Source organism: Bacillus rossius, chromosome 7, assembly GCF_032445375.1.
Source record: "Bacillus rossius redtenbacheri isolate Brsri chromosome 7, Brsri_v3, whole genome shotgun sequence".
In the NCBI taxonomy this organism is placed as follows: Eukaryota; Metazoa; Arthropoda; class Insecta; order Phasmatodea; family Bacillidae; genus Bacillus; species Bacillus rossius.
In genome coordinates, this window is record NC_086335.1 from 72,659,308 (window position 1) to 72,686,942 (window position 27,635).

General features: G+C 44.9%; 1 protein-coding gene across 1 annotated transcript in view; it reads left to right on the plus strand.

Annotated features, from left to right (window-relative positions):
* The window catches only part of LOC134534506 (thrombospondin type-1 domain-containing protein 7B-like), a 41,059-nt gene extending 25,486 nt beyond the window's left edge, over positions 1-15,573 (plus strand). Inside the window, exons 7-12 of the mRNA XM_063372983.1 lie at positions 1,175-1,313; positions 4,256-4,391; positions 7,308-7,438; positions 11,399-11,590; positions 12,704-12,846; positions 14,599-15,573. Of these exons, the coding sequence (XP_063229053.1) occupies positions 1,175-1,313; positions 4,256-4,391; positions 7,308-7,438; positions 11,399-11,590; positions 12,704-12,846; positions 14,599-14,834 (977 nt within the window). The 3' untranslated portion in view covers positions 14,835-15,573. The remainder of the gene's footprint in view (positions 1-1,174; positions 1,314-4,255; positions 4,392-7,307; positions 7,439-11,398; positions 11,591-12,703; positions 12,847-14,598) is intronic.
* The last annotated feature ends 12,062 nt before the right edge of the window (positions 15,574-27,635 follow it).

The following is a 27,635-nucleotide window of genomic DNA, read 5'->3' on the forward strand; positions in this document are numbered from 1 at the left end:
AAGTGAGGTAGGATATTCGAGTTATGGTAATGGAGGCTGTGTGAATTTTGGGTGAGTAAGGTGAGAGGGCCTATGATTATGGTGATAAGGGGGATTTTGAATAATGTGGTAAGGTTGGCAATTCGAGTTTTAGTGAGTGAGGCAATGCAAATTGTGGTGAGGTTGACAATGGGAAATTTGGTGAGGGAGGCAATATAGTTACTGGTTTGTATGGCAATACGAAATGTGATATAGGACACAAGTTCTAGTAAGCTAAAACCTGCTACAATTGTTTAACATGCCGGATTTAATGGAGTACATGCTCCCTTAAGGGTTCAGTCTCCACCGAAATGAACTCCCAAGAGCCATAGGGAAATCGATATGCCATTTTATCGTAACTTGGTTTCGAGAAGAGCTGCAACGAATGGCCGAGGCAACCCATCCCAATGTTACCACCGCCCACTTCTCCTTAACCTAATTATGCTAACTGTGCTTGACTCAAAGAATGCCCTAATACGAAACCTACATCAATTTAATCCTTGGCTGATAGAGAAAACATAAGTGGAGATACATTCACATCAAAGATCAGTCAAAAATGCTACCAATTTTTAGTAGCACTTACCAGTTCCAGACTGTTCGCTTTGGCTAGAAATATTCGTCACTGCCGTTGTCAGATACTCTGGAGTACAGCGTCATGCCTGGCAGTTTCCTTAGACCCCCTGTACCCAAGGGGTTTACAGCTGATAAAGACTCGTGTGTTGACCCCGCCAACTGCATTCTTATCCCACTCATTTACCCATTAACCTTTAGTGAGACAGGCCTTTGGGATCCAAGGGCCACCAGGGCTCAGCATTAGAACCCCCTAGAAAGGTCTCAATCGTATCTGCTGTTGCCTGTATATTCAGATTGGTCACAATTTCTGGTATCTCATTTATGAGAATGCCAGAAGCAGGGTTACGCCCGGAAGAGTCCTTTGGTAAATACCACTGTTATCACGAGATGGCAGAGTATTGTCATGTGTGACGAGAGGCTGTATTTTCGCATCATGCACCATTTACGTGGACCTGTTGGATCGTGTCTCGGATAACTAGAGTCGGTATCGGTTCATACAGCTCAGCTGCAGTCTCCTCCCGCAGCAGGGAGACACTGGTGGTCGTGGTGAGTGAGGCTTCGCTGTGCACATCACTTGTCGCAGCTGGCGAGAGCGCGGGCCCCGATCTGCACACCTCCCGATGGGACGACGCTGAGAGGCGCCTAACCTTCCAGCCGCAGGTGGGCTACCGGACCCGCGAGGCTTCGTGCCGAGACGCCCGAGGAACCCGCGTCGACATCAGGTAACATGGCCTGGCCCGGACCTTGCTAGAGATGCCTGAGTCCACATCAGGTGACATGGCCTGGCAATACATTGAGTAGAGACATAAGAGATATCCGAGAGGATATAAGATAATTTTGTCGGGTGGAAGATCATGTGGATGTTTGGCAAAGTGGAGAAAATGTTTTTGTTGAGTATTTCATTAGTTTATTAGGAATAGTTAAGCACAAAGTTTACAAGCTCATATCTCCCCTCTTGTGGCTCCTCTCACAGAAATTTAAAATAGTGTTAAATAACATTGAACGAATAGCAGGTCATTAATCTTAAAACTCCTTAAAATGGCAAAAAAAAAAAACCTGAATAGAATTTCAGCTTCATATAAGTAGGCATGTTTTGTATGTATGGGGACACCGGGTCGAGGGTCAGGATCCAGGGATACGCAGCGGCCACTTTGTATTACTTCATTACAGGCGGCCATTTTAGATTACATCACTTCTGGTGGCTATCTTGGATGAACTTGACCTTGAACCTGGCGGCCATCCTGGATTCCGACCACCATTTTGTTTTATAGAACATTCTGCCAATTTGTTTTCTATAACATTACACAATTTTTATTATGATTTCATGTCCGCCATATTGCACCCCGTCAATCGAATGAATAATATCAAATATGAAAATCAAGCTTACAAGCTCTGTATCCTTAGCCACGTGGCCCTGCAAAGCTATCTGTAAGTATGGCCAAAAAAGGAATTCGCTAGTTATGCAACATCAGCGAACACTACCATCAAATCCAGAACAATAAACATTTTTGGTAATTACTGAACATAATTTTCTTAGATCGGTGAAAGAAAGGAATTTTGAAGAACATCAAATGCAACAAATGACGAACTTGATATTCCGATTTACTCGAACAAATGCCATTCCTCTGTCATGATGAAAGTATAACCTAAGATGAACAAAGTTACATACTGAACTGTTGGTGGTTAGACGTGAAAGAAGATTAATTCCAGTCCCAGTAAGCATAAGATTAGATAATATATAAATGCATATAAAAATTAACAAAAAGAGCTTCCACCACGTAGTTTTGTCGCCAACTACCAAACGTCTAAAAATTCTCAGAAAGATAGATTAATCACTAAACTAGAGAGTAATTGAAACCGCCCTAACGACCGGCAGCCGAAGCTGATAGGCGGGGCCGATGGTTCCATTCGTGGCCACGTATCAACATGGCAGAACCATGTATATTCGCTCAAAAAAATATAGAAAGTAAAGGCGAAAATTTATCAACAAAACATACTAACATAATTTCATTATTTTAGAGTAGCTTGACTTCTGGGTTGTAGCCGCGTACTTGGCGAATAATTTGCCGACGTTTACGAACTCGACCGAAATTTTTGTTTTATTTCTTAATTTTATGTACCTTTTTGAAAAATATCTATAAAATTACGGAAGTTATCGTGTTCTTAAAAAACGAATGTGTAAGTATATATTTACTTTATATGTTTATATGTTATATATTTACTTTATACATTATACACACATATATAAGATTCTGATGGTTTTGAGGTATATCGACCATGAAGGAAAAAAAAAACGTCTGTAGCAATTATTGGAAGTTGTGTGGTGGTAACAACTAAAACCGTAGTTTTTCGTTGAAATGTACCTAATACCAAATATATTAACGAGAAAAAATAGAAAATAATAAGATTACTAGTTTAAGAACAAGCAAAAGGTATATTTTACGAATATGTTTTAGCTAATACATTATTTTATTATTAAGTTAGGAGGTTTTTGTGACTTTGTGCTTGTCTCTACTATTTACGCCATGTATTTTTAATGTTGAGGTCATTTCAAAATCCCTTTATAATTGCATTATTATTTTTTTACATATTGTCCTGTGGGCCTTTTATTCACGACTACCGTTCATGTTTTTTGTTGACACGCGTATGAAAATGAAAAACTATTTTTTTTTTAATTCCAAATAGCATGACAAAGATCTGGTAACATTTTGTGACCAATCTTCAATGTGAAAAAAGAAATTTGCACAATCATAGGATATAGTTCACTTCCACCAAGATGCATGGTTGATAGTGGAATGCCACCGTAATCCCAATGGCACAAAGTCATGGAGAATTTGCTCACCAGTGTTATTCGCAAGGCTATCAGTGCGATGAAACCACAAGTGATCTAAAATATTTAAAGTCTAGACTGAGCGCGCCACGGTTGCAGTCGAAGGGGAAGTAGAGAGGGTGGCCATGTTGCAGTCTGTGCCTGGGCGAGAGCGCTGGTTCCGTCATGCCCGCCTCGACTCAGCCCTGTGTAGTGCCCCAGGACTGCGTGGTCAGCCAGTGGTCTGCCTGGGCGCTGGTCCAGGTAGTCTATACTGGGCGCGACACGGTTGCAGTCGAAGGGGAAGTAGAGAGGGTGGCCATGTTACAGTCTGTGCCTGGGCGAGAGCGCTGGTTCCGTCATGCCCGCCTCGACTCAGCCCTGTGTAGTGCCCCAGGACTGCGTGGTCAGCCAGTGGTCTGCCTGGGCGCTGGTCCAGGTAGTCTATACTGGGCGCCACACGGTTGCAGTCGAAGGGGAAGTAGAGAGGGTGGCCATGTTGCAGTCTGTGCCTGGGCGAGAGCGCTGGTTCCGTCATGCCCACCTCGACTCAGCTCTGTGTAGTGCCCCAGGACTGCGTGGTCAGCCAGTGGTCTGCCTGGGTGCTGGTCCAGGTAGTCTATACTGGGCGCGACACGGTTGCAGTCGAAGGGGAAGTAGAGAGGGTGGCCATGTTGCAGTCTGTGCCTGGGCGAAAGCGCTGGTTCCGTCATGCCCGCCTCGACTCAGCCCTGTGTAGTGCCCCAGGACTGCGTGGTCAGCCAGTGGTCTGCCTGGGCGCTGGTCCAGGTAGTCTATACTGGGCGCGACACGGTTGCAGTCGAAGGGGAAGTAGAGAGGGTGGCCATGTTGCAGTCTGTGCCTGGGCGAGAGCGCTGGTTCCGTCATGCCCGCCTCGACTCAGCCCTGTGTAGTGCCCCAGGACTGCGTGGTCAACCAGTGGTCTGCCTGGGCGCTGGTCCAGGAAGGCTGCGTCGCTGCTAATGGAAAGGTTTGCAAATCATATATTGGGCCAAGATTGCTAAGAATACATCTCTATGGCTCAGCTTATGATTTCAAATGCAAAATAATTTTTTTTGAAGTGAAAACTTCTATAGGAAGGTTTGGATAGGTAGTAAATTCATGTAAGTCGTCATCGACATGGTCACGTGACGTATTTTTTTCATATTTCAAAGGATAAAACTTAATTTATTTTTTTTAAGATACAAATTTTTTAATTTTATCTTTATTTTCCAAGGAAATTTTAACGTTATTGTGTGGTACATATTGCAAGTATTGGATATTTTTTAGTAGGTAGTTAATTTGAAGTTGTGTTTTTCCTTTTGTTTATTTATTTATGATGTGAATGTCTTCAAATGTCTGGTTATTGATTTATTAGATATAATGTTGATTATTTGTAGATTTAAGTTAATAACTTTTATTCTTTCAATGAAAAACTTAATTTCTTCTAGTTTTAAAGTTATTATTGGTAGGGGCAAAACTTATGGGTTTGCGTCACCGACATGCTAGTGATATAAAACCAAAATCATTTTCTTACGTACATTTGACGTCGAAATGATTTCATATAACACTTTTAAAAACAAAATTTTAAGTGTTCACTTCTCTCGACAGTCCCCATGACTGACTTTTTTTTCTGTATGTATTAGTGTACGTAACACTAAACTAAAATTGCACTACAACATAATAACTAAATCGATCGAGTCAAAACAGTTGCAAAAAAATGGACTCGCATGTGTAAAAATGTAAGTTGTAATCTCGATCAAGCTATTCTGATTTCGTTTCTTCGCAGTTTCCCGAAACACTTCCCACAACATCAGTGGGGTATTATTTACCGAATTCCTTTCGCTTGAGTGGTTTTTTGCACGTGTTCTTATTGAACTTGCTGTCAGTGCGGCGAACAGAAAGAAAATTGGTAATTATACTTATTAACCATAAATTCGTTAGTCAAATAATATACTGTAAACCATCTAAATTAAATTTAATTAACCACGCACACACACTGCCATTCACTATGTTTCAGAATATTTTTCAGTAATTACAGAATAATATTTGAATCTCCTGTTCTTCGTCCCAATTATAAAGGCCATGTTCTCGCGCAAGCTGCTTTACATTTCCAGTTGGTCCCTACGTATGGGAAAATGAATCTGCACAGTTAAACTTTGCATACATTTTTGTGAGCAAGTTTTTTTAGACGTAACAACGTCTAATAAATCGATGAACGCCGGCTGCACGCACGAAAAAGTGTCCCGTTACGCACATTGTCCCGTTACGCTGTGTTCCTTTACGCTCATTGTACGCTTGCGCCGCATCTATCTCTCTTCCACTCGATTGGAACAACCATCGATTTGACTTTTTCGAGGCACATTAAACTTGAAACACTCCCATTCGTTTCCTACTTTTCCTATCATCGTCCTATCCTTAACAGAATAACACAGATTGGAAGAAGTTAAATAGCAAACATGTATAAAAGTTATAGTTAAAATAATCTCCTCGTTAAAGTAATGAACATATTTGAATTAATGAGTGCAAATAAAAGTAAATTTATCAAATAAATTGTAGATTCCATTTCACTCCTTCTTTGTATCCATACAAAATAGTGATAATTCAATAAACATTATTCAATTTTATTCATAAAAGTATGCAATCTTTTCAGCAATGTTTTGTTATGACGTTGTCACGTTAAACTATCGTCCGTAAACCTACTTTACAGACAACCAATTTTTTTTTTGTTTCTTAAATTTCTGTTTGAAACCTTCAGGGCTTTTCTAGCAAAATGCGTAGAAAGAAAAGTTGATATCTGTCCCACGTATTTTATCTGAGAAAACATAACCAGTGAATTTCTCGCACATCAAAGCAGGTGAGATATGCTACAAAAAAACTCCACAAGTGATTCCCTGTAATTCTGAAGATGTTTTGATAACCGAAAGAAGAAATTACAACACCCAGGTAAAATAAAAATTATAATTGTAGTAAGTTCTGGTCTTATAAATGTGTCTTATATTTAAGTACTAATTTATAATATACATGAACTGAATCTTAAAATTAAAGATTTTACTTGCGATCTCACAAAGAAGTTCTATACAACCCACTAAAACGTACAAATACCCATTACAAAACCCAAAATTTACAATAATTTTAAACAATAATTACAATAAATCCACTGTCCTTGATATCATTTAAACAAAATAAATTAGGACATTTCATAACGTAACATAAATATTTTAAAACTTATAAAACAAAAACTAGTTTTATGTTTATTCAACATCTTATTTGCCTACACAAGTGAAACAATCTTTAAAAGTAGCCCCCCAATTTCCCCCCCCCCCCCCCCAAAAAAAAAGTGTTCGTATGATTGGTCGCTTGTCGCTCGTGGAGTTTAAAATAAATAGTCAGGCTCATATAATTTCTATAATAGCTACAATTGTTACTATACCCGAAAGGTTAAAAGACGCACGGAATACCGTGACGTTACCTATATTTTACGGGAGGGCGGCTGACGCCATGAAAATCCTACGGTGCAGCCCGCTGCAATAATTTTGATAAATATTTTTTTTCCCCTGTGGTTTAGTGGTATTGTATTATTTGCATTAACTCTTTCAGTCTATTCGTAAACTGAAGTGGAATATTTATATCACTATTATACATGAAGTTTATCAAATCTAGTGGATGTCATGCTTTATGGCTATGAAAAAAATAACTTTACTTTTATTAATTATTATAAAATATTTCTACAATAATATTATACTTAATGCATAAGATAATTACCACATAAAAACAAAACAATAATTTAGATACATTATAAAAAATAAAATAGGTTATGTTAGGAATTGGCAAAGGGAAAGTGAATGGGTAAAGTAACTTGAGGAATCGAGAGCCTGGCGCAGAACTAAAGGAAACATCTGGGCAGGTGCGGCCGGAAGTGCACGAGCGGAAGAGGGAAGTGGTGCGCCTGCAGCAGGGCGAAGGTCAGCCGTGTCCTCATCTGGCGGAGAAGCGGCAGGTTTCCGACAAGGACCAACTGCAGCTCTGCAGTCACAGGTGAGGCGGCATCTTCACTCTTTCACCAATATATTGAAACTAACCTGCTAGTATGTGTTGTTTCAGTTATAATTAAAGTGTACTGTTCGTACACATTACCATTTAAAGACCTAACCCATGACAAACAATGAAAGACCATCTGAAGTTGGTGGTCACTCCTTGCAAATTCACCCCTTGCCATCGGATTACCTATTCGACTGACATTTTTCTCAACATAGCAATAAGAGAAAGTTATATTACAAGCAATGATAATTTGAAACACATAAAACATATAAAAATATTCAAGAAACAAATTTTAATTTTGAAGTGAAATTTCTTTGCTGAGGAGGTAAAATTTTTCGAGAGTTACGAAATTTCCGGTCGTATGAGGGAAACTTTCTAGGTACGTGGTGGAGGAAACGGCAGAGGAGACGGCACGGCATAAACTTTATCTCACACATGCACACACTTATACACACACTTGCACACACTTGCATACTTGCACACTGGCCATCCTGCGCACTCGCCCACTCGCGCCCTCGCTCTCTTGCGCACTTGCATATGGTGGTTGTTTCTTGGGGGTGGCGCGTCGTGCTATCCCCTCTCCGGGGCCACTGGCGCGGTCGGGGATCGCTGGAGCAGCCTTGAGCGAGCCCACGTGGCGGCGTGCTCAGGTTGAACCCCGCCATGCTGCAGGGATAGGGACCCGCCTGCGCCTGACGCTATCCCCACTCCGGGGCCACTGGCGCGGTCGGGGATCGCTGGAGCAGCCTTGAGCGAGCCCACGTGGCGGCGTGCTCAGGTTGAACCCCGCCATGCTGCAGGGATAGGGACCCGCCTGCGCCTGACGCTATCCCCACTCCGGGGCCACTGGCGCGGTCGGGGATCGCTGGAGCAGCCTTGAGCGAGCCCACGTGGCGGCGTGCTCAGGTTGAACCCCGCCATGCTGCAGGGATAGGGACCCGCCTGCGCCTGACGCTATCCCCACTCCGGGGCCACTGGCGCGGTCGGGGATCGCTGGAGCAGCCTTGAGCGAGCCCACGTGGCGGCGTGCTCAGGTTGAACCCCGCCATGCTGCAGGGATAGGGACCCGCCTGCGCCTGACGCTATCCCCACTCCGGGGCCACTGGCGCGGTCGGGGATCGCTGGAGCAGCCTTGAGCGAGCCCACGTGGCGGCGGGCTCAGGTTGAACCCCGCCATGCTGCAGGGATAGGGACCCGCCTGCGCCTGACGCTATCCCCACTCCGGGGCCACTGGCGCGGTCGGGGATCGCTGGAGCAGCCTTGAGCGAGCCCACGTGGCGGCGTGCTCAGGTTGAACCCCGCCATGCTGCAGGGATAGGGACCAGCCTGCGCCTGACGCTATCCCCACTCCGGGGCCACTGGCGCGGTCGGGGATCGCTGGAGCAGCCTTGAGCGAGCCCACGTGGCGGCGTGCTCAGGTTGAACCCCGCCATGCTGCAGGGATAGGGACCCGCCTGCGCCTGACGCTATCCCCACTCCGGGGCCACTGGCGCGGTCGGGGATCGCTGGAGCAGCCTTGAGCGAGCCCACGTGGCGGCGTGCTCAGGTTGAACCCCGCCATGCTGCAGGGATAGGGACCCGCTTGCGCCTGACGCTATCCCCACTCCGGGGCCACTGGCGCGGTCGGGGATCGCTGGAGCAGCCTTGAGCGAGCCCACGTGGCGGCGTGCTCAGGTTGAACCCCGCCATGCTGCAGGGATAGGGACCCGCCTGCGCCTGACGCTATCCCCACTCCGGGGCCACTGGCGCGGTCGGGGATCGCTGGAGCAGCCTTGAGCGAGCCCACGTGGCGGCGGGCTCAGGTTGAACCCCGCCATGCTGCAGGGATAGGGACCCGCCTGCGCCTGACGCTATCCCCACTCCGGGGCCACTGGCGCGGTCGGGGATCGCTGGAGCAGCCTTGAGCGAGCCCACGTGGCGGCGTGCTCAGGTTGAACCCCGCCATGCTGCAGGGATAGGGACCCGCCTGCGCCTGACGCTATCCCCACTCCGGGGCCACTGGCGCGGTCGGGGATCGCTGGAGCAGCCTTGAGCGAGCCCACGTGGCGGCGTGCTCAGGTTGAACCCCGCCATGCTGCAGGGATAGGGACCCGCCTGCGCCTGACGCTATCCCCACTCCGGGGCCACTGGCACGGTCGGGGATCGCTGGAGCAGCCTTGAGCGAGCCCACGTGGCGGCGGGCTCAGGTTGAACCCCGCCATGCTGCAGGGATAGGGACCCGCCTGCGCCTGACGCTATCCCCACTCCGGGGCCACTGGCGCGGTCGGGGATCGCTGGAGCAGCCTTGAGCGAGCCCACGTGGCGGCGTGCTCAGGTTGAACCCCGCCATGCTGCAGGGATAGGGACCCGCCTGCGCCTGACGCTATCCCCACTCCGGGGCCACTGGCGCGGTCGGGGATCGCTGGAGCAGCCTTGAGCGAGCCCACGTGGCGGCGGGCTCAGGTTGAACCCCGCCATGCTGCAGGGATAGGGACCCGCCTGCGCCTGACGCTATCCCCACTCCGGGGCCACTGGCGCGGTCGGGGATCGCTGGAGCAGCCTTGAGCGAGCCCACGTGGCGGCGGGCTCAGGTTGAACCCCGCCATGCTGCAGGGATAGGGACCCGCCTGCGCCTGACGCTATCCCCACTCCGGGGCCACTGGCGCGGTCGGGGATCGCTGGAGCAGCCTTGAGCGAGCCCACGTGGCGGCGTGCTCAGGTTGAACCCCGCCATGCTGCAGGGATAGGGACCCGCCTGCGCCTGACGCTATCCCCACTCCGGGGCCACTGGCGCGGTCGGGGTTCGCTGGAGCAGCCTTGAGCGAGCCCACGTGGCGGCGTGCTCAGGTTGAACCCCGCCATGCTGCAGGGATAGGGACCCGCCTGCGCCTGACGCTATCCCCACTCCGGGGCCACTGGCGCGGTCGGGGATCGCTGGAGCAGCCTTGAGCGAGCCCACGTGGCGGCGTGCTCAGGTTGAACCCCGCCATGCTGCAGGGATAGGGACCCGCCTGCGCCTGACGCTATCCCCACTCCGGGGCCACTGGCGCGGTCGGGGATCGCTGGAGCAGCCTTGAGCGAGCCCACGTGGCGGCGTGCTCAGGTTGAACCCCGCCATGCTGCAGGGATAGGGACCCGCCTGCGCCTGACGCTATCCCCACTCCGGGGCCACTGGCGCGGTCGGGGATCGCTGGAGCAGCCTTGAGCGAGCCCACGTGGCGGCGTGCTCAGGTTGAACCCCGCCATGCTGCAGGGATAGGGACCCGCCTGCGCCTGACGCTATCCCCACTCCGGGGCCACTGGCGCGGTCGGGGATCGCTGGAGCAGCCTTGAGCGAGCCCACGTGGCGGCGGGCTCAGGTTGAACCCCGCCATGCTGCAGGGATAGGGACCCGCCTGCGCCTGTCGCCATCCTACTTGCTGGCGACACAGCGGGGTTTGAGCTTATTGTTGCGCACCGTGCCACAAGCCACATGTGCAAGAAACCTATAGTTTTTTAAAGTATGTATTATTAATTTATTACTTGTTTAACAGTATTTTGTGAGTATTTGTTTTTATTATTTGAAATCATGCCCGCATCCGTACTATTCTCAATTATTATATTTTGTTCAAATAAAAAAGTACTAATAATTTATTTCTATCTATAGGCTACATAATAAACAAGAAGTTTCGCTTCTGTCGTGTGTGGACTACACGCGCACGTATTTGTTTTTTATTGAACAGTTCACCTGTGGAACACTCAATAGTTATAAATGGGGTAGTTTTTCTGTCAAATGTATAATTACTTTAGAAATGTCACTGTCCTATTAACTGGATCCAAAATAGACAACTTAATGATCTGGTTAAGTTCACCCTTCACATACACTAATATGGTATTCAATTTTTTAAATAATTTAAGATGGGGATAGAGCGGGATAGAAACAATCCACAGCTACATTACTCGCCAGAAGTATCAGTACCAAGTGCGCCCACTGCCCAGGTACCGCCGGCTGGCGTCCAAGTGGAGTCCCTGCGTGGTGACCTCCGACCAGCCAGCAGGACCCAGGCTGCTGGAGGTGGGCTGTGGAGGCGGCGTGCAGCTGCGTGACGTCACGTGCGTGTCCGTGGACTCTGGTCAGCCCGTGCTGGAGGAGCTGTGCGAGTCTCTCGAGCCTCTGCCCACAGTGCAGAGGTGAGAGACCGCACCGTCTTTAAACCCTCACCAACATCAACTGAAAAACTTACCTTACACCAGGGTTGAATGTTACTTCCAAAAACTTTCATACAACGAGCACAAGAGCCCAAGTAACACTTTTCTCGTCCCAGAGTTGATGACATTATGTAAACACATTTAAACTGGATCAATTACTTTAAGTCTGTATTTCAGAGAACTGCTGGGCCAGCTAGAAGATATTATTTTAATGAATATAACTTGCTGGTGTACATATATCTATATTTCAATTTTTACATAATACATTCTGTGCATACATACAAATCACAATTTTTTTTCGCCAATCGGATAGCCATTGATTACATCTTCTCGAGGAGTCAGCCAGAACATGACACACACATTACCTACAAAAATATAGCTGCTGCTTGTGAAAAAATGTTTCGCTCATAACAGATACGCAATTTATCTGCAATGATATCTGTACTGAACTGACATAGACAAAATTTCATCTCATATAGGCAATGGAAGAATTTTTCCAGAAAAGAAAAATGTAATTCGTGCCAGGGAGCTAAGATCCATTCCACCCGTCAAATGTGAATATGATTATGCGGTGCACACTGCATCCTAACATTATAAAACATCTAGGTGATCAAAGAAATAAATTTTTATTTTTCAGAAATGATAATGCCACATTTTTTTTGTGAAAAAATGGCATATCACATTAACAAATTTCGCTTGATATCACATTCAAAGTTTATCAAAGGCAATCCTGTGAGAGTAAGATGAGGTCATATATGCAGCACTACTTGTCTATCTTTGTCGTTCTGAGGATTAAATGCTTAAATTCAATGCTAGGAGTGCTAAATAGAAAAGTCTGGCACAGGCATCAGGATGTGGTGACTCATTGGTGTAAGATGGCGATCGTCCAGTGTGCAGATAAACACTACTTAGGCTGTTTATCGGGCAATTGGTTTCTAAGTGTTGTGATGTACAGGTGCAAAGTGGCGATGGCTGTGTGTTTAGAGAGGCAGTAGTGAGGCTATAGGGCAGGTAACGGGTTGTGATGTGGCGATAGAGAAGCTATAGTGAGGCTGTTGTGTAGGTCACGGGGGCTGTAAGTGTTGTGCCTCACAGGTGCGAAGTGGCGTGTCCCAGGGATTGTGAGGTAGGCCCTTGGAGCTCCTGGGGCCCTTGCAAGCCCGTGGACTGTCCAGAGTACAGCGACACCATGCTGCCGGCCACGTCCACCCATGCCGCGTCCTGGACAGCAGTTACTGGTGAGTGTGATACCATCTTGATGTATGTTTTGGCTGCAGCTTATTGTTTCAAAATTTTCATTAATAAATACATCATATTTGTTGGAGGTTTATAGAGTTACATACTATTATTTAAGCAGTTCTATAACATGGTCATATTCTTACATATTACTTTCAACATTAAATTGACATTATTAAATAAAAACATGTTTAGAAACAAAAAGTCATGGTAATTTTATAAAATTTTGCCTTAGTGAATATGTTATTCCTGCATAGTTATAAAATTCATTGAGTGATCTGAAATAGGTATTTTGGGTGCAAGTAGCTGTCAATATTGTATTTTTATGATTTTAACCCTGCTCATAAGAGTCGAAGTGTACATCACCACAAAATACGTCATAAATAAATACATTCATAACACATTTATTGAAGGGTAGTTTGAACATTGAGTGTTTGATTAAACATGTCAAAATTCCCATGTAATATATTAATTCTTCCAATCGCATTTATATATTTATCAAGAAACTTAAACAACAATACCAATCGTTGAGATATTTAACAAATATTATTTAAAAATTTAATTAATTTTTTAATTTACTTGAAATCATAAATATAAGATTTTTCTTTTGAAAAATGTATTTTTTTTTTTAATTTCTTAGTGAGGTTTTATTTAAAATAAATATTCTTGAATCAAATATTTTAATTTTTTTGATGATCAGATGGGTCATCGAAGTTAATTTCTTTAATCTGCAAAATCTGGGAAGATAAAAAGCATAAAAAATTAGTAAACATTTTTTTAAATTTTTTTGGACTTTTTTGTTGTTCAACATTCCATTGATACTGAGGTAATTGGAGACAATTTTTTAATTTATTTATGGAGAGAGTAAACATTTGTCTTGAATGTTTCCAGAAAACCACTCACTCTATGCTTAACTATCTGGACAAATATTCTAACCAAAGTATATCTGATTGCGAGTTTAGAATTATAAAGTTGCGCCTTCTCTGTAGAGAATAATCAAAAGCCTGTTGTAATAGAGACAAACTATAATAAATTTGGCATTAATATCTGACGAGTTAATCTAATATTATTCGTTAAAATTTTTGAAAAGTGTTCTAAAGCTTTAATCTTCATTAATATAAAATTAATTATAGCCACATATTTTAAGAAATAAAATTTTTCGTTTATACAAAAGCATAACTAGACGTTAATTGTATTTTATATGCGAAAAATATTTACTAAAAAACTTTAAAAAATAGTAAACAATTGGTTAAGAATGCATCACAAATAATTTACATTAAAATTTATTTAAATATGTCAAATATCAAAGCGTTTATATTTGTGTGCTCTAACAAAACATGCATTGGAAAAGGGGAAACAGCACATTTTATACGGTTATACATACTTTACGAAAGATGGTGCAACGAAGAATGAGAGACACATGTTCCCTGCTCGCAAACAAAATTCTAGTTCAGGGTAAAGGTACTAGCAGGAAACCCCAGTCTTCAGGAAAAAGGTATGCAAAGTTTAGGCAATGTCAAGAGAAAAGAAATGTATTGAATCTGCAACAAGGAGTTAGTGGGATTTGTGCACACCCAACTAGCTACATAACAAATGGTGGCGTGTGCTTCCAGGCTACAGGGAGCGGAGACGCAGCATACAGGTGATTTCGAGCGAGGAGGGGGTGGACTGCCCCAGCACCAAGGAGTTGATACTTGATACAGGGAGTAGATACTGTCACTAGCTACATAACAAATGGTGGCGTGTGCTTCCAGGCTACAGGGAGAGGAGACGCAGCATACAGGTGATGTCGAGCGAGGAGGGGGTGGACTGCCCCAGCACCAAGGAGGTGCAGCCTTGCCCTCAGCCCACGTGCTACAGCTGGGTGCAGGGCTTGTGGTCGTCGTGTTACCTGGATCCGGGCGCTAAGCGTTGTGGCGAGGGGCGCCGCACTCGGCTCGTCACCTGTCGTTCCACGCTCTATGGAGTCAGTTCTTTCAGAATATGCTAAATATATCATAGTGGAATAAATAGTTTTATATGCTTACATTATTTACACTATTGTGGCTTACAAGGCATGTTTGTTTTCAGATTACATGAACATTTTAATTATTTTTTTTTGCTCCGCAGATTCTTTAGCAATAACTTTTTGTGGTAAGGAAATTGTTGTTGATCGTTAATTTTCAGGTGAAATGCATTTAATTATACTGCACAATTTATTTGGTAACAGTTCGAGTATAATCTTCGTTCAATAGTCGTTGTAAATTATATTCAAGAATATAATAATCCATATTTATATAAAAAGAGTTTTCAAAATCTCAATTCATCAAGTAGCTTTTGGCAGTGTTTAAAATGGCACGAAAAGATTTGACAATATTAGAAAATTACATGCAATGTATAGTTTTTGTTCTAGTTATCAAGCACTAAGTGGTGAGAGTTAAGATATGTTCAGAATATGCTGAAATATAAAAGGCTATCTAGCCCGAAGAAGTGTGTGCATAGAACGACGGTTACTTAAGCCCGACCCGGTGCGAAAAAGAGGGACCTCGTTTAACCCAAATTAACTATAAATATTGACAAAAAACTGAATCATGCCAATGAAACGGGCTATGCCCTTCAAATCAAATGTGTTCTGCTCGACCATGTAGAAGCACCATTTAGCGGCGTGCAGAAAAATCATAATTGTACAATGTCGTAACTTCTTCCAGCTGTTATAATAGTCACAAAGGAAAAATTAATTAAAAAAAAAATATTTTTTAAAGTTCATCAAAGATCAAGAAATATATTATTTAATTTGCAAAAATATTGCAATTTTTTTTGGATAAAATGTAGCAGTGCTGCATCCAAACAAAAATTATTCCAAATATTTAATAAAAGTAAAATTCACTTGCCAATACTACAGGAATATACATTTAAGATTTATATAAATCAAGTAATGAAAAAATCCCTAGCATATAATTATCTAATCTATACTAATATTATAAAGCTGAAGAGTTTGTTTGTTTGTTTGTTTGTTTGAACGCGTTAATCTCAGAAACCACTGGTCCGATTTGAAAAATTCTTTCAGTGTTGGAAAGTACAGTTATTGAGGAAGGTTATAGGCTATATTATATACTAAAAGTCCAATTTAGAATCAAATGCGTTGGAGGGGGTTAGATACAACATGCAGTACACGTACGAAGTGTGTGTTGACAATGCCGCAGGCGCATAGAAGTTTGTTTCCTATTGCCTATTAACATTGTTACCACGCACTAGATTCCTTATCATTCTTAATTTTCCCATACAAGTAAAAAACACCCATGTGATATTAACAACGAAGCAATCAGTACCTTCATAAGAGTTCAATTAGTATTTAAATACTTTTTATCACTTTAAATCGCAAACCTAAACTATTGTTTTTTTCCTCTCTCTGTGTTTAATTTGTTTTTTTATTGCACTTTTTTTCAAGTATATATATATTTTACAGACTTGAAAATTCACAGTAATGTTCCTTATGTTACGCAGGATGACATTTTCCGAAAATTAGATCCCATGGGTGGTTAAAACCAGGCAACAGTGGGTACTTTGTCTGCATGAGAACAGGATTTTGCATTGTTCATGCCTTCTGCGTCTCCATGGCAACGGGCATCGCGCGGCAGTGGCGTATCCACAAGGAGGGGCATGTATAATGAGCGGCGCAAGAGTGATCTGCCTGTAGACTGCCGTAGCGAAGTACGGGTACATAAGTTGTACGTTGCGTGCACGAGTCGGGAAACCATCGGTGCTATTCATTTTCTCTCCGGTACATTATACAGCATTGTAATAAATTTTCACTGACTTTTTTTATTTACCATTATTGTAAATGGGAGATGTGGCTTAATTTTTTTCCTTAGTATAACCGTGCGAAGCCGGGTCGGGTAGCTAGTATTATATAAATCAGTTAAATTGTGTTTTTATCAAATTTACCTATTAAAAAATTAAGAGAAAAATTAATTGCAGCCATTTTATTTGTGTGCTAACAGAACGTGGTGGATGAATCGCTGTGTCTAAGGCGACAAGTCAAGCCTCCCAACGAAGAGCCATGTCTACTACCTTGTCCCTACGACTGTGTGCTCAGCCCGTGGTCAGACTGGAGTCCCTGCAGCCACAGCTGCTCCTCTGCTAGCCAAGTGGCTCTCCGCCAGCGTAATAGGACCATCGTGGCTCCACCTGGCCCAGGTACGTCATTACCTTACCACTGTGTCGTGATCTGGTCCCACATACTGCTACATGCACATACCTGACACAGAGTGCTCAGCCCGTGGTCAGACTGGAGTCCCTGCAGCCACAGCTGCTCCTCTGCTAGCCAAGTGGCTCTCCGCCAGCGTAATAGGACCATCGTGGCTCCACCTGGCCCAGGTACGTCATTACCTTACCACTGTGTCGTGATCTGGTCCCACATACTGCTACATGCACATACCTGACACAGAGTGCTCAGCCCGTGGTCAGACTGGAGTCCCTGCAGCCACAGCTGCTCCTCTGCTAGCCAAGTGGCTCTCCGCCAGCGTAATAGGACCATCGTGGCTCCACCTGGCCCAGGTACGTCATTACCTTACCACTGTGTCGTGATCTGGTCCCACATACTGCTACATGCACATACCTGACACAGAGTGCTCAGCCCGTGGTCAGACTGGAGTCCCTGCAGCCACAGCTGCTCCTCTGCTAGCCAAGTGGCTCTCCGCCAGCGTAATAGGACCATCGTGGCTCCACCTGGCCCAGGTACGTCATTACCTTACCACTGTGTCGTGATCTGGTCCCACATACTGCTACATGCACATACCTGACACAGAGTGCTCAGCCCGTGGTCAGACTGGAGTCCCTGCAGCCACAGCTGCTCCTCTGCTAGCCAAGTGGCTCTCCGCCAGCGTAATAGGACCATCGTGGCTCCACCTGGCCCAGGTACGTCATTACCTTACCACTGTGTCGTGATCTGGTCCCACATACTGCTACATGCACATACCTGACACAGAGTGCTCAGCCCGTGGTCAGACTGGAGTCCCTGCAGCCACAGCTGCTCCTCTGCTAGCCAAGTGGCTCTCCGCCAGCGTAATAGGACCATCGTGGCTCCACCTGGCCCAGGTACGTCATTACCTTACCACTGTGTCGTGATCTGGTCCCACATACTGCTACATGCACATACCTGACACAGAGTGCTCAGCCCGTGGTCAGACTGGAGTCCCTGCAGCCACAGCTGCTCCTCTGCTAGCCAAGTGGCTCTCCGCCAGCGTAACAGGACCATCGTGGCTCCACCTGGCCCAGGTACGTCATTACCTTACCACTGTGTCGTGACCTGGTCCCACATACTGCTACATGCACATACCTGACACAGAGTGCTCAGCCCGTGGTCAGACTGGAGTCCCTGCAGCCACAGCTGCTCCTCTGCTAGCCAAGTGGCTCTCCGCCAGCGTAACAGGACCATCGTGGCTCCACCTGGCCCAGGTACGTCATTACCTTACCACTGTGTCGTGATCTGGTCCCACATACTGCTACATGCACATACCTGACACAGGAGTCCCTGCAGCCACAGCTGCTCCTCTGCTAGCCAAGTGGCTCTCCGCCAGCGTAACAGGACCATCGTGGCTCCACCTGGCCCAGGTACGTCATTACCTTACCACTGTGTCGTGACCTGGTCCCACATACTGCTACATGCACATACCTGACACAGGAGTCCCTGCAGCCACAGCTGCTCCTCTGCTAGCCAAGTGGCTCTCCGCCAGCGTAATAGGACCATCGTGGCTCCACCTGGCCCAGGTACGTCATTACCTTACCACTGTGTCGTGACCTGGTCCCACATACTGCTACATGCACATACCTGACACAGGAGTCCCTGCAGCCACAGATGCGTGCTAATTGTTGGCCTGTGGTGGGGGAGAGTGGTAATAGGCAACATACGAGGGAATGAAGAGGATGGGAAGGGGTAGGAAAAGTGCACAATGTTGTTGGTGTTGCGTTAACATATGCCCGCCGTTGACAGTCGAACGTGTTCCAGAGTAATAAGTAGCGCGTGGACAGGGCTGACATTTACACAGTTTATTTAACTTTAAAATGTAGTTATGTTAATATAATAATTAACTTAATTAACTCTGGTCCAATTATTGATAATACTGTTATTAATTTTATTTTATTGTTATTAAGGTTTTGCGCAGTGCAACCCCTTCATCGGATAGTAAGTGCCTTAGGCCCTGAACCCCGTAGCTGAGCTATGTGCCTGCACTCGTGAATCTAGGAACTGTGGCTATTTATCGGCCTCGTGGCACAAAGAATATAGGACTATCTTGATCAAGTACCTACCTAATAAAAAATTTATTTCTAATTATTTTATTAATTAAATTAATATATAAAATAAAAAGAGAGATGTGGGAAACAATTTAGAGCCACAAATAAAAATATTTTGTAAGCTTTCGTTCCTTTTCCCAAAAATAAATCGAATTGCCACTTTCCTGACACTTGCTTTAAGTTCAATTTAAAGTCTGTGATATATTTAAAAAAATTAAATGTAACTTTGCTCCCCAATGTTTAAGAGTGACTGAAATATGCGGGAAGTAGGTATATGTGTGTAGGGCTTAAGACAAATCGTAAAATATTAGTACAGATGAATAAAAGAAATAAACTAGAGGTTTTGGTTTGCTTTAAACATGATGTTTATATTCTTCATTAATAAATAATATACAGCGCACTATTAACGTGATAACATTCAATATTAATTAAGTATGCCATTTACCTGAATCTCAGTAAATTTATCACACATGAAACTTAATACAATATGAGTACTATATAGGAAAATACATAACTGTACGCCTAACAGATTATCAATCGTATAAAACTATAATTAATTATTAAAGTCCATTAGTTTTGGCCAAACTCTATTTCAGTTTACATCGAAGTTCTTTGGGGGGAGGGGACCTTAATAATAATTGTAACAAATGCATAAATAGTTCGATGCCTAAAGATGATATAAAGGCGGGTGAAATTCCTAACAGTGGTTATGCGGTAAGTCTGGTGCGTAGTCGTCGCATTGAGTTACCCACACCACAATGTTCCAGTTCAAAAGGGGCAACGCCCAACTATGTTCAATCGCTGTGGCGCAAAATCTTTCTTTTTCCTGACATAAATTTACCAATGTGAAAGGCCGTGTAACTATTTCAGTTGATGTATCGTGAACTATGCAGAAAACTTTGGTAAATTTTTCTGCTTCCTTAGCTTGTAGCCTCGGCAAGGAAAGTAAATCACGCACTGCAATGTTACGGGAACACTGCTTCAAAACCATTACTAAAGTCAAAGAACTGGATGGCTACCACAAAGTTTTACAAAACTGGACAGTTTAAGTCAATGTGCGTAATACAAAATTCGATAATTTTTCAACCGGTACAATGGTCATGAACTGGTATCATTTATGTACATTGCATTTTCATAAAACAAATATGTTTGAGAGCATAACAATAAAACCCTAAAAAATATCCGTCACACTAAACGAGAATTTTTGCTAAAATAAAAACACTTATAGCTTAATATTAAACCCACTTACATAGAGATAGCAATATATATATATATATATATATATATATATATATATATAAATAATTTTGAGAAGTTAAAAAGAACTCGAAAAGATCTTAAAATTATACTCAGTAAGGTTTTTTGCCTGTACCATTTATATTTCGGTGTACAAGACTCGTGTAAACTAACGCTCATTTGTTCGAAACTTTCAAACATAAATTTAATATATTTTTTTTAAACCTAGAGTGGTAAATAATTTAAATTTATTTGTGCAAGCGACAATGATCCTGCGACACTTGACATGTTTTTAAGTCGTTGTGTGTTGGGCAGGTGGGCACAGCTGTCCAGACCCAGACGAAATGCTGCAGATAGAGCCGTGCAATGCACACAGCTGCCAAGGCTACAGCTGGTTCACACTGCCTTGGCAGTCCTGCCACGTGGTCGCAGACTCCAACACCACAGCCGCAGCGCCCGTCCTGCCAGCCGGACTGGGTGAGTCCACCCTCGCTGGTTTCGTAGCTCATTCTCACTCATTTATAGCTCTCCTGATATCGTAGGTCTCCCTCTCTAAAGTCATAGCTCCTCTCTAATTTCATAGCCCCTATCGATATTTTTATAGCTCCCCCTCGCTGATTATGATCGCTTCTTCTATTATTTAAAAGCTTCTTGCATAGCTCTACAATCCCATACCCTCCCCCTAATTGTATAGATCCTTCTCCCTGATTACCTAACTCTTCGTCCATCCATTCCTAGTTGCAAAGCTTTTCAACAGTTTCTTTACGGATGACATGCATGGATTCATCTCTCCTGCATGGTTTCTCTTCACAGCAAATGTTTTCCGCGCCAGGCTAGTAACATCCTGCCCGCAAGCTGCTCTCACAAGCGTAGTTCTCAGCCAGCCCAGTTCCCCCCCCCCCCTGCATATCTCCTTAGACCTGCCTATATATTACACTGTTGCATAGCTCCTACCTTCCTGTGTTATCATTCTAGTATCTACAATGAAACGGGATTGAAGGGTGAGAGTACACTTTACTTATGCTCCCACTTGGGACTCACTCTGTAAACACTTTATACTTTCTTTTTCAGATTAAAATTCTTAAAACTAACTCTTTAAAATAAAATAATATCTTTCTGAATTGACTGTGAAGGGTATGGTTTAACACATAATAACAAAGAACATGTATGTAAATAGAAAAATGGCAAAATGTATTATTAGTTAGTTGAAAAATATCGTTTGAATTGACAACAGACCATTCCAACACTGCTCCGTGAAATAAAATGTTGAAATGGAAACATTAAAAAAAATAAAAATAACAAATATTGTTGCCAGATATGTCGAACACAACCTACAAAAAAGTCAGTATGTTATTCAGTAATATTCTAAAAATTTATTAGAATTTATAACCGTTAATTCTAAGCGTAATTTTAAAATAGCGTCTGGCTAATTCAGAGCGATACATCAAGACTACTGGCCTTGGCTGCCTAAGTTCATCTGATCATGCTTGTATTATTTCACTTCAGGCCTCGGGGAACATCAAGCAGTAACAGATGTCGCCGCGTGTTGGGTTGAGGTAAATACCCCGAGGAAATGGGTGGATACAACAAGAGTACTCCGAGTGAATTCGTGGATGGGAACAAGCGTACCCTGATGAAATGCATCAAATCACTTACAAAAGATCCGGGTCTTCCTTCACCAGAAATCCAATCGGAATCAGCTTGGTAGGCGGCGAGTGATCTGACCACTGTCTGTGCTGGGAAGTGAAGTGCTGGTGTTGTTGCAGACTCGGACATGGACATGAGCGAGGCGGCCAGCAGCAGCGAGGAAGACAACGCCACGTACAACAGTTCAGTGAGCACGTGTGGGGACGGAGAGCAACAGAGAGAGGTGTGGTGTCTGTGCTGGGGAAGTGAAGTGCTGGTGTTGTTGCAGACTCGGACATGGACATGAGCGAGGCGGCCAGCAGCAGCGAGGAAGACAACGCCACGTACAACAGTTCAGTGAGCACGTGTGGGGACGGAGAGCAACAGAGAGAGGTGTGGTGTCTGTGCTGGGGAAGTGAAGTGCTGGTGTTGTTGCAGACTCGGACATGGACATGAGTGAGGCGGCCAGCAGCAGCGAGGAAGACAACGCCACGTACAACAGTTCAGTGAGCACGTGTGGGGACGGAGAGCAACAGAGAGAGGTGTGGTGTCTGTGCTGGGGAAATGAAGTGCTGGTGTTGTTGCAGACTCGGACATGGACATGAGTGAGGCGGCCAGCAGCAGCGAGGAAGACAACGCCACGTACAACAGTTCAGTGAGCACGTGTGGGGACGGAGAGCAACAGAGAGAGGTGTGGTGTCTGTGCTGGGGAAGTTAAGTGCTGGTGTTGTTGCAGACTCGGACATGGACATGAGCGAGGCGGCCAGCAGCAGCGAGGAAGACAACGCCACGTACAACAGTTCAGTGAGCACGTGTGGGGACGGAGAGCAACAGAGAGAGGTGTGGTGTCTGTGCTGGGGAAGTGAAGTGCTGGTGTTGTTGCAGACTCGGACATGGACATGAGCGAGGCGGCCAGCAGCAGCGAGGAAGACAACGCCACGTACAACAGTTCAGTGAGCACGTGTGGGGACGGAGAGCAACAGAGAGAGGTGTGGTGTCTGTGCTGGGAAGTGAAGTGCTGGTGTTGTTGCAGACTCGGACATGGACATGAGTGAGGCGGCCAGCAGCAGCGAGGAAGACAACGCCACGTACAACAGTTCTGTGAGCACGTGTGGGGACGGAGAGCAACAGAGAGAGGTGTGGTGTCTGTGCTGGGGAAGTGAAGTGCTGGTGTTGTTGCAGACTCGGACATGGACATGAGTGAGGCGGCCAGCAGCAGCGAGGAAGACAACGCCACGTACAACAGTTCAGTGAGCACGTGTGGGGACGGAGAGCAACAGAGAGAGGTGTGGTGTCTGTGCTGGGAAGTGAAGTGCTGGTGTTGTTGCAGACTCGGACATGGACATGAGTGAGGCGGCCAGCAGCAGCGAGGAAGACAACGCCACGTACAACAGTTCAGTGAGCACGTGTGGGGACGGAGAGCAACAGAGAGAGGTGTGGTGTCTGTGCTGGGAAGTGAAGTGCTGGTGTTGTTGCAGACTCGGACATGGACATGAGTGAGGCGGCCAGCAGCAGCGAGGAAGTCAACGCCACGTACAACAGTTCAGTGAGCACGTGTGGGGACGGAGAGCAACAGAGAGAGGTGTGGTGTCTGTGCTGGGGAAGTGAAGTGCTGGTGTTGTTGCAGACTCGGACATGGACATGAGTGAGGCGGCCAGCAGCAGCGAGGAAGACAACGCCACGTACAACAGTTCAGTGAGCACGTGTGGGGACGGAGAGCAACAGAGAGAGGTGTGGTGTCTGTGCTGGGGAAGTGAAGTGCTGGTGTTGTTGCAGACTCGAACATGGACATGAGTGAGGCGGCCAGCAGCAGCGAGGAAGACAACGCCACGTACAACAGTTCAGTGAGCACGTGTGGGGACGGAGAGCAACAGAGAGAGGTGTGGTGTCTGTGCTGGGAAGTGAAGTGCTGGTGTTATTGCAGACTCGGACATGGACATGAGTGAGGCGGCCAGCAGCAGCGAGGAAGACGGCGCCACGTACAACAGTTCAGTGAGCACGTGTGGGGACGGAGAGCAACAGAGAGAGGTGTGGTGTCTGTGCTGGGGAAGTGAAGTGCTGGTGTTGTTGCAGACTCGGACATGGACATGAGTGAGGCGGCCAGCAGCAGCGAGGAAGACAACGCCACGTACAACAGTTCAGTGAGCACGTGTGGGGACGGAGAGCAACAGAGAGAGGTGTGGTGTCTGTGCTGGGAAGTGAAGTGCTGGTGTTGTTGCAGACTCGGACATGGACATGAGTGAGGCGGCCAGCAGCAGCGAGGAAGACAACGCCACGTACAACAGTTCAGTGAGCACGTGTGGGGACGGAGAGAAACAGAGAGAGGTGTGGTGTCTGTGCTGGGGAAGTGAAGTGCTGGTGTTGTTGCAGACTCGGACATGGACATGAGTGAGGCGGCCAGCAGCAGCGAGGAAGACAACGCCACGTACAACAGTTCAGTGAGCACGTGTGGGGACGGAGAGCAACAGAGAGAGGTGTGGTGTCTGTGCTGGGAAGTGAAGTGCTGGTGTTGTTGCAGACTCGGACATGGACATGAGTGAGGCGGCCAGCAGCAGCGAGGAAGACAACGCCACGTACAACAGTTCAGTGAGCACGTGTGGGGACGGAGAGCAACAGAGAGAGGTGTGGTGTCTGGAGGACCACGACCGCAAGGTGTCTGACTGGCAGTGAGTCCAACTACACACATGTCTTCATTACCACCCTTACTTTACTAAATATATATATTCTTGCGCTTCCACAACTGAACGTCGTGTTTTCTTAATGTAGCTAGGAAATGTTTATTTGCATGTAATTCGACTTGCTTGCTTATTTTGCCTTTGCCTTTTGCCTTTGTTCAATACATGCTACTTAATTAGTTCCATTCACTTTTTACAGATACAGTTGTCTTTAATATTTATTTATTAATATCTCCATGTAATCAAGATCGTAATGTGTTTTATTATCAGTTTAATTTGGGCTGATTGTATTACGCACCCAACCTAAGCACCTAATGTGACTTTATATGTCCATGGTTGATTGCTTCATATTTCTAGCATTCGTTTTGTTTTAATACTAAATTAATTTTCTAAGTCATATTGGTTTGAAAATATTAATTTATAAATTCTTGTAGACCAGTGTAATTGATCCTAAATAGGGCTGTGGCCTCTAGTTAAGAGGTAAGGGTGTGTTCAATAAATTGTAAAATTAACAATTTATATTGCCATAGTATTTATTTTTGTATGTTATATAACCTGATGAATGATTACTCTCCGGCGTATTAAATATATATTATTTCGTAAGATATTGCGTGTTGTCTGGCACACTTATTAGCCAGAAATAAAGAATTGTTGTTACACATTTATCTTAACTTATAAATCCAGAGTCCCGTGACATATCTTACGAGAATGAGTTCAACAAATTAGAATATATTTTTCAAATTGCTTTATTTGTAAATATAATTTTAACTGGAGCATCCTAAGAGGCTACAAACGTGCCCCTAAATAATCCCAGTAAACACGAGGTGATGGGGGCCCCGAGAAAGCAGTCAGTATACTGTGTACGCAACGGCTCTGCGACACGCGAGGACAACGGACCGCACATAACAAACACAGTACGTCATCTGCTCCATATGTGATACGCGCAAGTCACCCGCACCGTGTTATCATGCCGCTGGTCACGTTAGTTCTGTGACATCTCTAACACCCACGTGGGGCTTCCGCGATGTGTTGCGTATTTTAAATTTTGTCCCTAAAATGTATAGTTTTATTTTAATGCATTGATATGTTTGGAATCAATGTTAACAATCTTTGTATGTATTCAAAGATGCTGGTCAATGTGGTTTTAAAATAAATTATTAACACCGAAACGTGCTGCAGATATATTAGAATAGTTCTGTAAAACACAGTGTTTCAAATACAGTGGAGCAACAAATAGAAAATACGGGCCTTCTTCATGCGGGTGACGAGCAATATAAACCTTTGCATGTATTAAATATTTATTTTAAAAAGTTAAACATTCAAAAATAGGTTCAATGCTGATAGTGTGCTGTAATGTGTGTTAAAACTGCTCAGGTGCCATCCACTGCCCAAGCCAGTGACCTCGCGACCATGCAGTCGACAATGTCCAGTCAGCTGCCACATGTCCCCTTGGTCAGAGTGGTCGCCGTGCCCTCACCAGTGTCTGCCAGGTGCGGTACCACACTGTACCCACCTGCCCGGTGTTGTACCCTTCCAGATACTGTAGCAATGTGTACTTGACTGCTAGAAGTTGTGCTAAACTGTATCCACCCCACCAGATTCAGAACCACTTTGTATATAATCTTTTGTGTACCATACTTCCCTGTACTATCTAGTTTAGTTGCTTTCCCATCCTGTACCCATCTTAGCATGTGTTGTACCATCATGTACCAAACTTACCAGCCTGTACCACCTCTCATATGTTTTACTACACTGTACTCAACCTTCTATACGTTGAACTACCGTGTATTCACCCTGCCATGTATTGTACCCACTATATTCTCCCTGGCAGGTGTTTTTAATTATAATGATCGTATAGAATTCAGATAAAGAACTGGCTTCTCTAATGTTATAAGTAAATATTTACTAATTTTCCATGTGGCCACCATTTTCAGTGGTCTTCGCCACCTTCACACCAACAAACCGGTTTCATTCCTCATTCACCATTGAACCTTCATTCATATTGTTACGAACTGGAGAGGTAAAGCTGCGACGCGTGCCAGTATGAGGGCTGGCGACCCGCACGGCCACTGACGTCACGGACTATCGGGGATTCCTCCCTCCTCCCCCCGCCACAGTGCACCCGCTCCCTCCTTCCTCGGCGCTGCCATCTATCCCTTCATGCCGGCTTCAGAGGCCGCCGCCTGGAGTGGCGTGAATAAGCGCCGCAGTTCTGAATATTTCGAGCATCAGGTCGACCCGGGATGACGTGACATGTAACAAAAACCATAATATAGAAATAATAACATACATTCTAAAGTATTAGAACTCGTAGAAGTAATACCAAAATCTTTGCCTAAATAAGTATTTGATACGACCAACCATAACAGCAAGAGGTTAAAAAAAAAAACAAGGGTTGGAGGACAAAAAATAACCATAACTCCCTTCGTAGGAACAAGATCGAATTCGTATGCATTGTGTGTTAATTTTATAATTTTTGTCTAATCATTTTGTCTGAAACAATTTTTGATAAGGCGAGCCATTTTTGCAGGGGTTAAAAAAATAACGGGGTAGAATTAAAAAAAATAATCATAAAATCAGTAGCTTACCCTATCAAATCCGTTCTCTTTCATTGTAAACCCTTAAAATATTATTTACCTACAACTTTCGTCTTAAAATATTTTTTTATACTTCCAGCTATAACTTTCAGGGGAAGAATAAATAGGTGTAGAATGTAAAATTAATCATAACTTCTTTAGTCCTGAAGTCCGTACACCGGAACCTGTGAAAGAAGAGTATAGAATGCTGCACAACCTTCCAGAAGACAGCGATGAGGTGCGGGACCGGGAGAGCGTGCCGAAGCAGTATCGTCGCCGCGTGGTGATCCAGTGGCCGGCGAGTGGCGGGGCTCCATGCGGGTCTCTGGAGGAGCGCCGGCCCTGCCCTCTGTCGGCTGCGAGGTGCCGCCGCCACACCTGGGCGGTGGGCGCGTGGTCCGGCTG